This window comes from Oncorhynchus tshawytscha, linkage group LG02 (assembly GCF_018296145.1).
Source record: "Oncorhynchus tshawytscha isolate Ot180627B linkage group LG02, Otsh_v2.0, whole genome shotgun sequence".
Taxonomy (NCBI): Eukaryota; Metazoa; Chordata; class Actinopteri; order Salmoniformes; family Salmonidae; genus Oncorhynchus; species Oncorhynchus tshawytscha.
The window spans coordinates 23,683,174-23,700,503 of NC_056430.1; the positions used below are offsets into that span (position 1 = coordinate 23,683,174).

Genomic DNA, 17,330 nt, shown 5'->3' on the forward strand with positions numbered 1-17,330 from the left:
TGTCGGTCTGTCTGTCTCTGTCAGTCTCACCCCCTCTTCCCACCCCGTCAGTCAAGCCCACGCCTCACTAAACACTACTCACACTGTCGGTCTGTCTGTCTCTGTCTGTCAGTCTTACCCCCTCCTCACACCCGGTCAGTCAGGCCCACGCCTCACTAAACACTACACACACTGTCGGTCTGTCTTTCTCTGTCTTTCAGTCTCACCCCCTCCTCCCACCCCGGCTGCTTTTCTTTATGCAGAGCTACAGGAGCGGTTACCCCCCCCCAATCTAAACCCAGGCCAAGTTTGGTGGCCCACACTCTGAAGGTTCCAGGGTTGTCCCCACTGAGAGGAGAGGAGGGAGAGTGCCAAAACCCCTACACCCTCTCAGTGTCTGTCTGTCTGACTGACTATCGTCCAGTCTACGTTACATAGCAACTGCTGTCAGTAAACAGGGACAATTGGCTACTGATTGGCTACTGAAGAGCAGTGAGGGAGAGGAGCTGATGCGTGGCCATGTAACTGTCATACATTTAAATGTTATAAGAGGTTTCCAATAACCATCTCTATATGCTTTGGGACTTTTACCGTTGTTGTAAGCACTGTTCTGAGAATGAGTATGGATTTGACTAGCTGGGAGTATGTTGCTGACTTCTCTGACTTCATTTTCCCAAGTATACTGTAGACTCTGTGTTGATAAAACATACTGGATTCTACGATACTTGGGTGTCCCTCAAAGCATATGGTATCCATGCAAATCTAATAAGCAGGGTCGCTTTGGGTTTGGGATCTAGAACTGGTGTAAAATCACATGATGTGATCGACATTACAAGCAAGGCCAAGCATCAGCTCCTCTCCCTCACTGCTCTTCAGTAGCCCATTATGTCCCTGTTTAAAAATCAGTCAATTAAGTAAAATCAGTCAATTAAGTAAAATCAGTAAACTAAGTAAAATCAGTCAATTAAGTAAAATCAGTCAATTAAGTAATCCAGCTTTGTGGTCTGGCAATGAAAGTGTCGATTCAACAGGTGGTTCATAGAAGATGAGAGACAGTGCCATTATGTGTCTCTTAGCCTTCCGCACAAGTAGAGTAATATATGAAGTGTGACTATTTCCTATGCTGACTGGATCACATACATTATAAGGCATGATGTGGGGAAGTCGAGTGAAACCTGAGCATCCCTCTTGGTCCTCTGTTGTGTGGGGAATTCAACTCAACTCAGACTCAGAGATTACACCTCAGAGTCTCCCCCTCTGTCATCCTGGCTTTCTCTCTCCTCCCCCATCTCTTCTACCTTCTTTCTTCTTCCATCTCTACTCCTCACCTCTCAATTTCTCTCCCTCTACTACACCCCCCATCTTTCCCCTCGCTCTCCTCTCCAACTGCCCTTCCTCCCCAGTGTGTGCTTGCTCCAGGTGGGGTGGCTTGTGGCCATGTCTATGGTCCTCAGGGTGCAGTGTCCTCAGCTCCAGCCCTCAACTCCTACAAATCTGCTTTTTGTCTGGCCTGTCACACAGACTAAAGAGTTATGGCCCAACTGTCTCTCTTTCTCTCTTAGTCTCTCTCTCTCTTTGTCTCTCTATCCATCTCTCCCTCTCTGTTACTCATGTACTCTCTCACACACTCCGCCTCTCTCTTCCTCACTATTTTGTTCCCCCTCCCTCTCGGTTTCTCTCTCTCTCTGCCTGAGACCGCTTCAGGCCTCATTGCTCAGGATGTCAGACAGCTGCATGGGCCCCAGTGCCTTCTCCCCCCTCCTGGACTCCCGTCTCTTCTCCTCCTTTCTTCCATTCCCCTGATGCTCATCTGTGCTGAGGCACAACACTGAAACCTAGCCCTCTATGTGTGCAGCACTTACTGACAGAGTGAGTCAATCGACCAATAACTTTACCTCTATCTACAGCAAAAACATTCGATCAATCAAAAGTGCTTTCTCTTTTTTTCCAACGGTCTCCTGTCTTTCCAGGCCTCTGACGCAGGTAAAAGATACTGTGCCAACCGAGGCAACCGGTGTAGAATTCTTCAGGAATGTGGCTTGGTTAAACTTTCTATATTCCTGGCCCTCTACCATCCTCCCTCCCTCTCTGCCTTTCCCAAAGCAGCATATAATCCTCTGCACCTGCAAAAGCTCCGCACACTGCAGCCTGCCAAGAGTAGAGAGTGTGACCTTGCCTCCGTGACCACTGAGTCTGAGAGGAGAGAGAAAGAAGAGAGAGAGAGAGAGAGATAGAGAGAGAGGAAGAGATAGTGAGAGGGAGAAAGAGGGGGTGGTTATTGGAGTTATCAGACGCATTAAAAACACATCTCAAACCTCATCGGAATCGGCCTGGGGCTGGGAACCAAACTGCGCGGCTATTTCTGTGTTCCCCTCGCCATCTCCAGAATGATGTCATTCGCTCTTTTCCCAAGCACATTACAGGACAGAAAGAGAGGGGGAAGGGGAAAGACAAGAAAAAAGTGCAGTAAAGGTCCCCAAAACTCCTCTGCTCAGCAGAAGAGCCCTGGCTGATAAAGTTATGCTGTACTGATATGTGAACTAATTGACTCACTCAGTCAGTAGAGAAGAGAAGCTAAGCTCTGTATTTTGAACATGTTCATGGGGGTTAGGTCTCATCCAAGTGAAGAGGGAACAGAATGGACCCAGCTGAAGAGAGCTGTCTGCAGTCTATACTATCTTGCCAAATGTGGAAGAAACAACATTTGTTCAATATTCACCATGGAGCTTATGGAGTTATATTCACCATGGAGCTTATGGAGTTATATTCACCATGGAGCTTATGGAGTTATATTCACCATGGAGCTTATGGAGTTATATTCACCATGGAGCTTATGGAGTTATATTCACCATGGAGCTTCAAATCAAATGTATTTGTCACATACACATGGTTAGCAGATGTTAATGCGAGTGTAGCGAAATGTTTGTGCTTCTAGTTCCGACAATGCAGTAATAACCAACGAGTAATCTAACCTAACAATTTCAAAACAACTACCTTATCAAATCAAATCAAATTTTATTTGTCACATACACATGGTTAGCAGATGTTAATGCGAGTGTAGCGAAATGCTTGTGCTTCTTGTTCCGACAATGCAGTAATAACCAACAAGTAATCTAACTAACAATTCCAAAACTACTGTCTTATACACAGTGTAAGGGGATAAAGAATATGTACATAAAGATATATGAATGAGTGATGGTACAGAGCAGCATAGGCAAGATACAGTAGATGGTATCGAGTACAGTATATACATATGAGATAAGTATGTAAACAAAGTGGCTTAGTTAAAGTGGCTAGTGATACATGTATTACATAAGGATGCAGTCAATGATATAGAGTACAGTATATACGTATGCATATGAGATAAATAATGTAGGGTAAGTAACATTATATAAGGTAGCATTGTTTAAAGTGGCTAGTGATATATTTACATCATTTCCCATCAATTCCCATTATTAAAGTGGCTGGAGTTGAGTCAGTGTCAGTGTGTTGGCAGCAGCCACTCAATGTGTAAGGGGATAAAGAATATGTACATAAAAATATATGAATGAGTGATGGTACAGAACGGCATAGGCAAGATGCAGTAGATGGTATAGAGGACAGTATATACATATGAGATGAGTAATGTAGGGTATGTAAACATTATATTAAGTGGCATTGTTTAAAGTGGCTAGTGATACATTTTTACATCAATTTTTCCAATATTAAAGTGGCTGGAGTTGAGTCAGTATGTTGGCAGCAGCCACTCAATGTTAGTGGTGGCTGTTTAACAGTCGGATGGCCTTGAGATAGAAGCTGTTTTTCAGTCTCTCGGTCCCTGCTTTGATGCACCTGTACTGACCTTGCCTTCTGGATGACAGCGGGCTGAACAGGCAGTGGCTCGGGTGGTTGTGGAGCAGTTGCCGTACCAGGCAGTGATACAGCCCGACAGGATGCTCTCGATTGTGCATCTGTAGAAGTTTGCGAGTGCTTTGTGAATGCTGCTGCGCCTTCTTCACCGCCCTGTCTGTGTGGGTGGACCAATTCAGTTTGTCCGTGATGTGTACGCTGAGGAACTTAAAACGTTCTACCCTCTCCACTACTGTCCCTTCGATGTGGATGGGGGGGTGCTCACTCTGCTGTTTCCTGAAATCCGTGATCATCTCCTTTGTTTTGTTGACGTTGAGTGTTGCGCTTATGTTGGATCAGTTCAGGCCTCTGTGTTCCATATTTCTGTGTTTATGTTCAAATATTGTGACAGAAGGCACTATCTGGGCTAACGTCATATAAAACAGGATGGACTGGAACCCCAACTAATTACACAATACCTCATCGCTAGCTAATTACACAACCTATACTTGTCTTGTTTGGGGTTTCCTAGCTGCTGCTATAAAACAACCATCATGCCATCCTTTCCCTCTCTCCGCAACATTGGTGAGCATGGCAGGTCTGAATGCTGTTTGGTTGTGTTGGATTCTGGTGTAGAGTTCTGGATGTAGTTGGGCTGCAGGTTCGGCCCAAGGCCAACAGATAATTGCTGGCCCTTTTTGAAAACACATTGTAACAGTTTGCTTGTCATAGAACAGACGAAGCAGGGATGATTTCATAAAGGGGCAGGCAATTGAGGAACAGCATGGAAAAATGTCCCTTTTTCAGGACCCTGTCTTTCAAAGATAATTTGTAAAAATCCAAACAACTTCACAGATCTTCACTGTTTCCCATGCTTAAACAATTAATGAACATGCACCTGTGGAACGTTTGTTAAGACACTAACAGCTTACCGACAGTAGGCAATTAAGGTCACAGTTAGGACACTAAAGAGGTCTTTCTACTGACTCTGAAAAACACAAAAACAAAGATGCCCAGGGTCCCTGCTCATCTGTGTGAACGTGCCTTAGGCATGCTGCAAGGAGGAATGAGGAATGCAGATGTGGCCAGGGCAATAAATTGCAATGTCTGTACTGTGAGACCTAAGACAGCGCTGCAGGGAGACAGGACAGACAGCTGATCGTCCTCGCAGTGGCAGATCACGTGTAACAACACCTGCACAGGATCGGTACATCTGAACATCACACCTGCGGGACAGGATGGCAACAACAACTGCCCTAGTTACACCAGTAACACACAATCCCTCCATCAGTGCTCAGACTGTCAGCAGTAGGCTGAGAGAGGCATGACTGAGGGCTTGTAGGCCTGTTGTAAGGCAGGTCCTCACCAGACATCACCGGCAAGAATGTTGCCTATGGGCACAAACCCACCGTCGCTGGATCAGACAGGACTGGCAAAAAGTGCTCTTCACTGACGATTCGCAGTTTTGTCTCACCAGGGATGATGGTCGGATTTGCGTTTATCGTCGAAGGAATGAGCGTTACACCGAGGCCTGTGCTCTGGAGCGGGATAGATTTAGAGGTAGAGGGTCCGTCTTGGTCTGGGGCGGTGTGTCACAACATCATCGGACTGAGCTTGTTGTCATTGCAGGCAATCTCAATGCTGTGAGGTACAGGGAAGACATCATCCTCCCTCATGTGGTACCCTTCCTGCAGGCTCATCCTGACATGACTCTCCAGCATGACAATGCCAGCAGCCATACTGCCCATTCTGTGCGTGATTTCCTGCAAGACAGGAATGTCAGTGTTCTGCCATGGCCAGCGAAGAGCCCGGATCTCAATCCCATTGAGCACGCCTGGGACCTGTTGGATCGGAGGGTGAGGGCTAGGGCCATTCCCCCCAGAAATGTCCAGGAACTTGCAGGTGCCTTGGTGGAAGAGTGGGGTAACACCTCACGGCAAGAACTGGCAAATGTGGTACAGTCGTTGAGGAGATGCACTGCAGTACTTAATGCAGCTGGTGGCCACACCAGATACTGACAGTTACTTTTGATTTTAACCCCCCGTTTGTTCAGGGACACACTATTCCATTTATGTTAATCACATGTGTGGAACTTGTTCAGTTTATGTCTCAGTTGTTGAATCTTGTTATGTTCATACAAATATTTACACATGTTAAGTTTGCTGAAAATAAACGCACACACACGTGTATACACACACATTCAAACGTAAACACACATGTAGATTTGGGAGAGCAAGGAGAGGATGTGTCATATTTATTCCATTAGGTTGCAGATTGAAAGGGGGACTTTGTTTTCCACATCAAATGCCTGCATGGTGGGAAGCCTCTCCACTTCTCCCTCCTGAATGACTAATAAGAGGGAAATATGCCTGGTCAAAATAGACCTACCTCATCCTCCTTCTACAGTGTGTGTGTGTGTGTGTGGTGTAGACTTATGTGGTGATGGACATGTTTGTAATAAGCTCTGTTGGTTTGGTGGGCTATGGGAGGAAGACAGTGTGTGTGTTGAGGATATTTTAATGGATCTGGTGGTTAAAAGGTACGTAGTGTTGGTTTGGTCGGCTATGGGAGGAAGACAGTGTGTGTGTTGGGGATGTTTTAATGGATCTGGTGGTTAAAAGGTACGTAGTGTTGGTTTGGTCAGCTATGGGAGGAAGACAGTGTGTGTGTTGGGGATGTTTTAATGGATCTGGTGGTTAAAAGGTACGTAGTGTTGGTTTGGTCAGCTATGGGAGGAAGACAGTGTGTGTGTTGGGGATGTTTTAATGGATCTGGTGGTTAAAAGGTACGTAGTGTTGGTTTGGTCAGCTATGGGAGGAAGACAGTGTGTGTGTTGGGGATGTTTTAATGGATCTGGTGGTTAAAAGGTACGTAGTGTTGGTTTGCTGATTGCTCTGGCTCATTTGTTGAATGAATTCGATTGACATAGGGGCTAAATCCTAACTTGTGAAATGTGTGTGCAAGTTTAACATAAAATCATGCATTGATGTCAGTGAGATATTAGCATGAACGTTTGTATAGATTGTATATATATTATATTTCTTAGTATAGATTGATCCCATAGCATGTTAATGGGATGAGGAAGGTCTCTGTTGGTCTGTACAGGTTGGGTGATGTGTGAGGAGCTCTGGGTGTCTGCTGACAGCTGTGCTGCTGGCTCCGTATGAAACACAAATAAAAAGCCGTAAAGCAGCACATTTCTACCCCGGAGCAGATGTGGAGCTCAGGGTGAGAATGCCACACACAGACGGCAGGCGCACACAGACATACACATTAACACACATTAACCAGTCTCCTGGCTCTCCAGACATCCAAAAAATACATTTAACCATTAGCTAGCTATTCGTTTTTCTAAGTGAAGCTTGAGGTTCTCTCTATTCTCCCCTCTACGCTTTTATGGTTTTCAGGCCAGGGATCTCCAGGAGAGACTACAACTCATTAGGCGAGAGGAGAGGTTAGAGAGGAGATAGGATAGAAGGGTAGATGGGCAGAGGGGACAAGAGAGAGGAGGGGAGAGCGGAGTTTGGGGAGAGGGGCCAGATTCCAGAGCTGGCCTGTTCAGTTAAACTTTTTCCTAATGGCTGTGTGCAGATAGCCTGGAGTGAAGGCCTTTGAGATTGTGACAAAGAGGGGCTTGTGAATGACACGTCTTACTCTGCAGCAGGGGGTGGGGGGGTGCAGTTCCGTCCCCCGCTCCCGCACAGCTGTGTGGTCTATTGACCCCCTTCCCTCCCCTCCTGGTCGGTCCACGCTGCACTGCTCGTTTGGGCCTAACGTTAATGGAATGTTCTGCTGCCCACGCCCCCGGAGACATGATGTCACTCTCACAAACGCTTTCAAAGAAAAACAGCTTTTATGTGTCCAAGACCAGACAATGGAGAAGGAGCGATAGAGAGATATAGCGCGGGAGAGGAACAGAGAGAGAGAGAGGGAGTTGACCATGCTAGGAGATGATGACTAATTGCAGCTCCATTTGATGGTAGCCGTGGTGACCCATTAAACGAGGCAGTAATTTCCCAACCTCTACTGCCGAGGAGACATGGCCAAGTCGGGCCGACTCCACTGTAAATGTGTCAGAACATAAGCATCCTATTACGACTTCATGGCACCTTCATTACAGGGACACATTACAGCACAGAGAGACAGAGGAGGATCCATACCTTTAAATACTCCCACAGTGGAAACTGGACCAGAGAGAACGGGATCTGAAAATAGAAAACTCAAATGTGATAAACATATATAGCATGTCATTATCAATCAATACATCATATTCATAACAACCCTGACAGATAATCATCTCAAAGAAAAGAAAATGTCAAACCAAAAGCCTCTATCAAACACCTTGATAAGGACGATAAGACTCGGTACTTGGTACACGACCAAATGAGTATTTCCTTTTGGAGTTGTGACTTCACCATGGCTTTACATGGTCAAAGGTCACAATGATTCTCATACTGCAATCCATTACATAACACGTTGGAAAAGTGAATGATGTCATGAGTATCTTTATTTCACAGCAGAGCCATGCTAGTGCTCTCTCTCTCCTGAGCTAAGCTGCATGAGGTCATGTCGTCCACACAGACGGGATCTCTTGGATCTGGACCGTGGCGAGATGGAGGGGTGAAGAGATGCAGATATGAAGCTAGTGAGATGGATGTGGAGAAAGTGTATACTTAAAGCCAGGGCCTGGTTCTTTCTCCTTCCATTTCTCTCCCTCTCTAATTCCTTCTTCTTCTACAGACACACACACACACTCCCTCTGAGATCAGTGGTGATGATTAATAAATGAGAGGGCTGTGGTCTGGAGCTCAGGGATGGAGGGATGAAAGAAGGAGAGATGGGGATCAAAATAGTCTGTCAGTGAGACAGAGGGCTGCCACTGGAAACTATCTATCAGCTCACACAGGAAGTTACAGGGAGAGGAAATCAATGTCACTGCCTGCTGGACGGAGAGCGGACACACGCACAAACAAACACAGAATGTCACCCCCGTTGATCCTACCAACAACAGCAGCATTTATTAATGTCTCTGAAGCTCAATTGGACAGTATTACCAAGACAAACTCATCCTAATTTAATAGTGCATCAGTCTGGGTCTGGACAGACATACACCAACCAGCCTAACCCTCCTCTAGTCCCTCCTCTAGCCCTCACACTGCTACTGCTTCTCTGGAGGTCATGCTCACTTCACTCCAACAGAGCTCTTTATAGGCTACTTCTGGACAGAGCTCTTTATAGGCTACTTCTGGAAAGAGCTCTTTATAGGCTACTTCTGGACAGAGCTCTTTATAGGCTACTTCTGGACAGAGCTCTTTATAGGCTACTTCTGGACAGAGCTCTTTATAGGCTACTTCTGGACAGAGCTCTTTATAGGCTACTTCTGGACAGAGCTCTTTATAGGCTACTTCTGGATAGAGCTCTTGATAGGCTACTTCTGGATAGAAAACAGCTAAACCCAATGATAGGTTCTCAATGTCTGTCAGACAGTACTTTTCTCTCACTCAGGTATCCCTCAGACATCTCTCCCCATCTCTGTTTCTCTCTCAGCTTGGCAGACATATTTGTTATGAGGAACATACTGTACTTACCCAAGCTGTGCTGTGAGCTTCATGGCAAGAAGAGAGCATTGGTTTCAGTGGAGAGGATCACTATAACAGACACCTGTCTTCTATTAGGGTTGAGATGAATTCAACATTTCCAGACTGCTGCTAGAGAGATGGCTTCTGAGAAGCCCCTGATCCACCACTGATTTATGCACAAGTTTTACACCTCTGGCAGTGTGTCTGTGTGTATGTGTGTCAGTCCATCTGGCAATGATGGAGTGCCTGAAAGCCGCATATGGTCAGATTTATATTGATAAGCCATTTATGATGGGAGGGCTGAGGAAGACTGTTCACACACTCCTGACACACTCCTGGGAGAGAGGGAGTGTGTATGTGTATCCAACTAACACTGATACAGGGGCAGACGTGGGATGATAAGGTAAATCCAGTGATTGAGACTGGGTGAAGTTAAAATGATACTTTGGGATTTTGGCAATGAGGCCCTTTAACTACTTCTACAGAGTCAGATGAACTGGTGGAGACCATTTGTATGTCTTGGTGTCCAATGCTAACCAGCATTAGCGTAATGAGCAGTTACCCATAGACTTCCAGTCATTGTGCTAACACTAGTTAGCAATTGCAATGCCGATAGTTAGCAACTTCCTTCAAACTACACACAGACATAAGAATAGTATCCACCAGTTCATCTGACTCTGGGGAAGTAGATGCCAAAATCCCGAAGTATCTCTTTACCTGATGTGTGTGGCAGCAGGTGACTGACTCAACGGAGATAGCTCATAAGTCATAACTCGTGATGCCATCGTACTTTTTATTTAACCTTTATTTAACTAGGCAAGCCAGTTAAGAACAAATTCGTATTTACAATGACAAACCCTAACGACACCGGGCCAATAATGCGGCGCCCTATGGGACTCCCAATCACGGCTGGTTGTGATACAGCCTGGAATCGAACCAGGGTCTGTAGTGACGCCTCTAGCACTGAGATGCAGTGCCATAGACCGCTGCTCCACTCGTGAGACCATTGAACAGCTGTGTATGTGAGTACTTTAACCCAAGAAAGTGAGAATGAGAGAGCAAGTCATTTTCCTCCCTTCCTCTCAGACGTTTGCAATGAGCCCTGTCCCCTCCAGGCAGCACAGCCATACTAATATTCCCAGAGTTCAGAGGGCCCTGCCACAAATCTGCCCGACACATGCAGGGAGAGGCACGCCAGCACGTATAAAAGGCAGATACGTCCTGTGCTTACTCTGTCCCTCGGCCCCCAGCCCCCGCCTCTTATAACGGCCCAGCAGAAAGAGAGCACGGTGTTCAGCTCTGTAAAACCTGCCTGCCTTTGAGGCCAGTGGGCTGGGTCGGGTCGGGCCAGATCGGGCCGGGGAGGACTAGAGAGGGACCAGGCTGGGTCAGAAGGCCCCAGCGCGTGTCACTACTCTGGCTCTGCATGATAACACAACACCACATGGCCAGGCCCAATTAAACCACTGATGAACAGACTGGAGATAAGGACAGCGTATAGTAGGCCTGGCACAACACACAGCCCTCACCAACACATAAAACAAGTCATTTAAACAAATAGGCTACCCAGCCATGTGCTAATTCAACACGTCAAATAGGGAGACGGGCAGAAGACGAATGGGAGTATCGACAGCAGACAGTGTGGCGAACCAAACGCCTCATAGATTTAAAAAGAAGCCGTGTTGGTGGAACAGAGAGCAGAGGCTGCAGGGCAGGCAGGTGTTTGTTGGACCTATTGAAACAGATTGAAGGTTTTCTTCCCCTGTTTGGTTAAGTACACAGGTGTCATAATGACATGCAAGAGCCATAGGAGAACAAAGCCTCTGAGTCACAGTAAGAGTCGTGTTACTAAAACAAAAACATTATTGTGGTTTGTGGTCTAAAGACCAGAACAAGAGAAAATTGAGAGATCAGACATATTCATGTCTGTTTTTGGAAAGCGTAGCATGTCTCCATTCCCTTAATGTGAGTGACACCAGAGTGGGGGATATTTCTCAACCACACCACCATTCCACTGCATGACAGCTCAGAGTCAGCCTCTGCTCCCAGGTCCTTCAGCCTGACAGGATTACACTGGATAGAGGATGGGGTGTCAGTCAGTCACATGGCCATGCTGGTGTGTGTTTTCAACTCTTATGTACAGGACACACATGGTATTCACCTTCCAACAAAATACTTACTTGCAGGTTTATTCTCAACCATGCAACAATAAGAAATAATAAAAGATAAGAACACAAACAAAGTAAATGGCTCAGTAGAATAGAATAATACATTTTAGCATAAGTATAATACAGAAACGTATGTGTTTTGGGGAGAGGGAGATTGGGGGGGCAAGTGTTTGAATTGAGAAGTATTAGCAATAGTAAAAATGATTTGATTTTGGTAGCAGCAGTTGTGATGTGTGTAGTATGAATGAGTGTGTGTGTGTGTGTGTTAAGGTGTGTGTGTGTTAAGGTGTGGAGAGTCAGTGCTGGTGGTCAGTCCAGTTCAAGTGTTCAGGAGTCTCATGGGTTGAAGATAGAAACGGTCTCTGAGCCTGTTGCTATCAGTCTGCCCGACGGTAAGTGAGTGAACAGCTCGTGGCTGGGGTGTGTAGAGTCCTTGATGATGCTGCGGGACTTCCTCAGGCACCGTTTCAAGTAGATGTCCTGGATGGGTGGGAACACAGCCCCAGGGCATTGAGGTCGTGGATGGAGAAATTCTGTACCAGGCAGTGATGCAATTGGTCAAGACACTCTCGATGGTGCAGTAGTACTACTTGGAGAGGACGCGGGGTGGCATGCCTCATTTCTTCAGACGTCTTAGGAAGTAGAGGAGCTGTGCGCCTTCTTGACAAGAGTGGTGGTGTTATTAGTCATGTCAAGTCATCTGTGATGTGGACAGAGAGGAAAACTGTCTCTCTACTGCAGTCCCGTTGATACAGAGCGCGGTGTGTTCCCTCCTCTGCTTCCTAAAGTCAACAACCAACTCCTTCGTTTTGCTGCTGTTGAGGGAGAGGTTGTTGTCCTAGCACCACACACCAGATCACTTACCTCATCCATAGGAGGCTCACTTGTCGTTTTTGGTTATCAGGTCTACAACCGTGGTGTCATCAGCAAACTTGATGATGGAGTTGGTGTCGTGCAAAGCCTTGTATTCATGGGTAAACAGGGAGTACAGCAGAGGGCTGAGGACACACCCCTGGGGGCCCCTGTATTAAGAGTCAGTATGGAGGTGTTGTTGCCAATCCTCACAGCCTGTGGTCTGCCTGTCATGAAGTCCGGGATCTAGTTGAATGGTAGTGTCCAAACCCAGGGCTTTGAGCTTGGAGGGAACAATAGTGTTGAAAGCTGAAATGTAAATGAATAGCATTCTCACATACACTACATCACCAAAAGTATGTGGACACCTGCTAATCGAACATCTCATTCCAAAATCATGGGCATTAATATGGAGTTGGTCCCACCTTTGCTGCTATAACAGCCTCTACTCTTCTGGGAAGGATTCCACTAGATGTTGGAACATTGCTGTGTGGATTTGCTTCCATTCAACCACAAAGAATAAGTAAGGCTGGGCACTGATGTTGGGTGGCTCGCAGTCTGCGTTTCAATTCATCCCAAAAGTGTTCGTTGGAGTTGAGGTCAAGGCTCTGTGCCGGCCAGTCAAGTTCTTCCACACTGATCTTGACAAACCATTTCTGTATGGATCTCGCTTTGTGCACGAGGGCATTGTCATGCAGAAATAGTAAAGGCCCCTCCCAAACTGTTGCCACAAAATTGGAAGCACAGAATAGTCTAGAATGTCATTGTATACTGTAGTGTTAAGATTTCCCTTCACTGGAACTAAGGGTCAAGCCCGAACCATGAAAAACAGCCCTAGACCATTATTCCTGCTCCAACAAACTTTACAGTTGGCACTATACATTGGGGCAGGTACGTTCTCCTGGCTTCCGTCAAACCCAGATTCGTCCGACGGACCGCCAGATGGTGAATCATTATTCATCACTCCAGAGAATGCGTTTCCACTGCTCCAGAGTCCAACAGCAACAAACTTTACACCACTCCAGACGATGCTTGGCATTGCACATGGTGATCTTAGGCTTGTGTACGGCTGCTGGCCATGGAAACCCATTTCATGAAGCTCCCAATGAACAGTTATTGTACTGACGTTGCTTCCAGAGGCAGTATGGAACTCTATAGTGAGTGTTGCTGCTGAGGACGGATGATGTTTAAGCTCTATCTGCTTCAGCACCCGGCGCACCCGTTCTGTGAGCTTGTGTGGCCTGCCACTTCACGCCTGAGCCGTTGTTTCTCCTAGATCTTTCCACTTCATAATAAGAGCACTGACAGTTGACCGGGGCAGCTCTAGCAGGGCAGAAATATGATGAACTGACTTGTTGGAAAGGTAGCACCCTATGACAGTGCCACATTCAAAGTCACTGATCTCTTCAGTAAGGCCATTCTATTGCCAGACGCTTTATCTGGAAGTCGTTCGTCAGGACCTCCACCAGCCGAAGCTAAGTAGTAACATGATGCCTTCTAATTGCAGTCGCTGTACTCATAATACACAGGAGAATGCTGCAAGCCCAGCTTCTGACGCAATCGTTAGGCAACGGTAATTTCAGTGTAGGAAAGGATGAAACAGCTTCTGTGCCACCAGTAAGTACAGATAGTAGTATAAATTCCATCGCACAGTTCCTGCAGCCGGACAACTATCTCATGGCTTCTGGAGGGAAATGCTGTAGGAATGCTCAACTGGTGTCGCTCATTCAGCCGACAGAAACTTTTAACCGGTTCTCCCCATTAAGCAGCGAGTCAGAGGCCGAGCCTTCTCTGGTCTCTTCTACTCCCGTTACGGGGTCTGAGACGCTGAAGCCTCCCACCATTGAAAACCCTAGTCATTGGCGACTCAAATCAGTTAACCACCTAACTGAGAAAATCAATTTAACCTTGCGCAATACCCTAGACGCAGTCGCACCCCTAAAAACAAAAAACCATTTGTCATAATAAACTAGCTCCCTGGTATACAGAAAATACCCAAGCTCTGAAGCAAGCGTCCAAAACATTGGAACGGAAATGGCGCCACACCAAATTGGAAGTCTTCCGACTAGCTTGGAAAGACAGTACCGTGCAGTATCGAAGAGCCCTCACTACTGCTCGATCATCCTATTTTTCCAACTTAATTGAGGAAAAAAAGACCAATCCAACATTTATTTTTGATACTGTCGCAAAGCTAACTAAAAAGCAGCATTCCCCAAGAGAGGATGGTTTTCACTTCAGCAGTGAAAAATTCATTAACTTCTTTGAGAAAAAGATCATGATCATTAGAAAGCAAATTACAGACTCCTCTTTAAATCTGCGTATTCCTCCAAAGCTCAGTTGTCCTGAGTCTGCACAACTCGGCCAGGAACTAGGATCAAGGGAGACACTCAAGTGTGTTAGTACTGTATCTCTTGACACATTGATGAAACTAATCATGGCCTCTAAACCTTCAAGCTGCATACTGGATCCTGTGCTTGGCCCTCCTATGTTGAACATAATAAACGGCTCTCTATCCACCGGATATGTACCAAACTCACTAAAAGTGGCAGTAATAAAGCCTCTCCTGAAAAAGCCCAACCTTGACCCAGAAAATATAAAAAACTATCAGCCTATATCGAATCTCCCATTCCTCTCAACATTTTTTGAAAAAGCTGTTATGCAGCAATCCACTGCCTTCCTGAAGACAAAACAATGTATACAAAACGCTTCAGTCTGGTTTTAGACCCAATCATAGCACTGAGACTGCACTTGTCATGGTGGTAAATTACCTTTTAATAGCGTCAGACTGAGGCTCTGCATCTGTCCTTGTGCTCCTAGACCTTAGTGCTGCTTTTGATACCATCGATCACCACATTCTTTTGGAGAGATTGGAAACCCAAATTGGTCTACACCGACAAGTTCTGGCCTGGTTTAGATCTTATCTGTCGGAAAGATATCAGTTTGTCTCTGTGGATGGTTTGTCCTCTGACAAATCAACTGTATATTTCGGTGTTCCTCAAGCTTCCGTTTTAGGACCACTATTGTTTTCACTATATATGTTACCTCTTGGTGATGTCATTCGGAAACATAATGTTAACTTTCACTGCTATGCGGATGACACACATCTGTACATTTCGATGAAACTTGGTGAAGCCCCAAAATTGCCCTCGCTGGAAGCCTGTGTTTCAGACATAAGGAAGTGGATGCCTGCAAATGTTCTACTTTTAAACTTGGACAAAACAGAGATGCTTGTCTAGGTCCCAAGAAACAAAGAGATCTTCTGATGAATCTGACAATTAATCTTGATAGTAGTACAGTCGTCTCAAATAAAACTGTGAAGGACCTCGCAGTTACTCTGGACCCTGATCTCTCTTTTGACGAACACATCAAGACTGTTTCAAGGACAGCTTTTTTCCATCTACATAACATTGCAAAAATCAGAAACTTTCTGTCCAAAAATGAGACAGAAAAAAATTCCATGCTTTTGTCACTTCTAGGTTGGACTACTGTAATAATCTACTTTCCGGCTACCAGGATAAAACACTAAATAAACTTCAGTTAGTGCTAAACACAGCTGCTAGAATACTGACTAGAACCCCAAAATGTTATCATATTACTCCAGTGCTAGCCTCTCTACACTGGCTTCCTGTTAAGGCAAGGGCTGATTACTGCTAACCTACAAAACGTTACATGGGCTTACTCCTACCTATCTCTCCGAGTTGGTCCTACTTCACATACCTACACGTACTTTACATACCTACACGTACATTACGGTCACAAGACGCAGGCCCTCCTTACTGTCCCTAGAATTTCTAAGCAAACAGTTGGAGGTAGGGCTTTCTCCAAGAGCTCAATTTTTATAGAATGGTCTGCCTACCCATGTGAGAGACGCAGACTCGGTCTCAACCTTTAAGTCTTTACTGAAGACTCGTCTCTTCAGTAGGTCCTATGATTGAGTGTAGTCTGGCCCAGGAGTGTGAAGGTGAACAGAAAGGCACTGGAGCAACGAACCACCCTTGCAGTCTCTGCCTGGCCAGTTCCCCTCTTTCCATTGGGATTCTCTGCCTCTAACCCTATTACAGGGATTGAGTCACTGGCTTACTGGTGCTCTTCCATGCCGTCCCTAGGAGGTTGCGTCACTTGAGTGGGTTGAGTCACTGACGGATCTTCCTGTCTGGGTTGGCGCCCCCCTTTGAGTTGTGCCGTGGGGGAGATCTTTGTGGGCTATACTCGGTCTTGTCTCAGGATGGTAAGTTGGTGCTTGAAGATATCCCTCTAGTGGTGTGGGGGCTGTGCTTTGAAAAAGTGGGTGGGGTTATATCCTGCCTCTTTGGCCCTGTCCGGGGGTATCGTCGGATGGGGCCAGTGTCTCCCGACACCTCCTGTCTCAGCCTCCAGTATTTATGCTGCAGTAGTTTGTGTCGGGGGGCTAGGGTCAGTCTGTTATATCTGGAGGATTTCTCCTGTCTCATCCGGTGTCCTGTGTGAATTTCAGTAGGAACGCGAAGCGAGGCGGCCATCTCTGTCGGCGCCGGAAGTCTCTCTATCTATCTCTCTCTCTCTCTCTGAGGAGGACCTGAGAGAGAGAGCCTCAGGACTACCTGGCCTGATGACTCCTTGCTGTCCCCAGTCCACCTGGCCGTGCTGCTGCTCCAGTTTTAAATGTTCTGCCTGCGGCTATGGAACCCTGACATGTTCACTGGACGTGCTACCGGTCCCAGACCTGCTGTTTTCAACTCTCCTGAGACAGCAGGAGCGGTAGAGATACTCTGAATGATCGGCTATGAAAAGCCAACTGACATTTACTACTAAGGTGCTGACCTGTTGCACCCTCGACAACCACTGTGATTATTATTATTTGACCCTGCTGGTCATCTATGAACATTTGAACATCTTGGCCATGTTCTGTTATAATCTCCACCCGGCACAGCTAGAAGAGTACTGG

General features: G+C 46.2%; 1 protein-coding gene across 2 annotated transcripts in view; it reads right to left on the reverse strand.

Annotated features, from left to right (window-relative positions):
• Window positions 1-17,330, reverse strand: part of slc25a26 (solute carrier family 25 member 26) — an 86,835-nt gene that overhangs the window by 25,486 nt on the left and 44,019 nt on the right. The window contains exons 6-7 of one of the 2 annotated variants that reach the window (XM_042295504.1): window positions 7,968-8,012; window positions 2,100-2,172 (exon numbers count right to left, since the gene is read on the reverse strand). In XM_042295504.1, the coding sequence (XP_042151438.1) occupies window positions 2,100-2,172; window positions 7,968-8,012 (118 nt within the window). The remainder of the gene's footprint in view (window positions 1-2,099; window positions 2,173-7,967; window positions 8,013-17,330) is intronic. The other variant, XM_042295503.1, reaches the window with a different exon arrangement.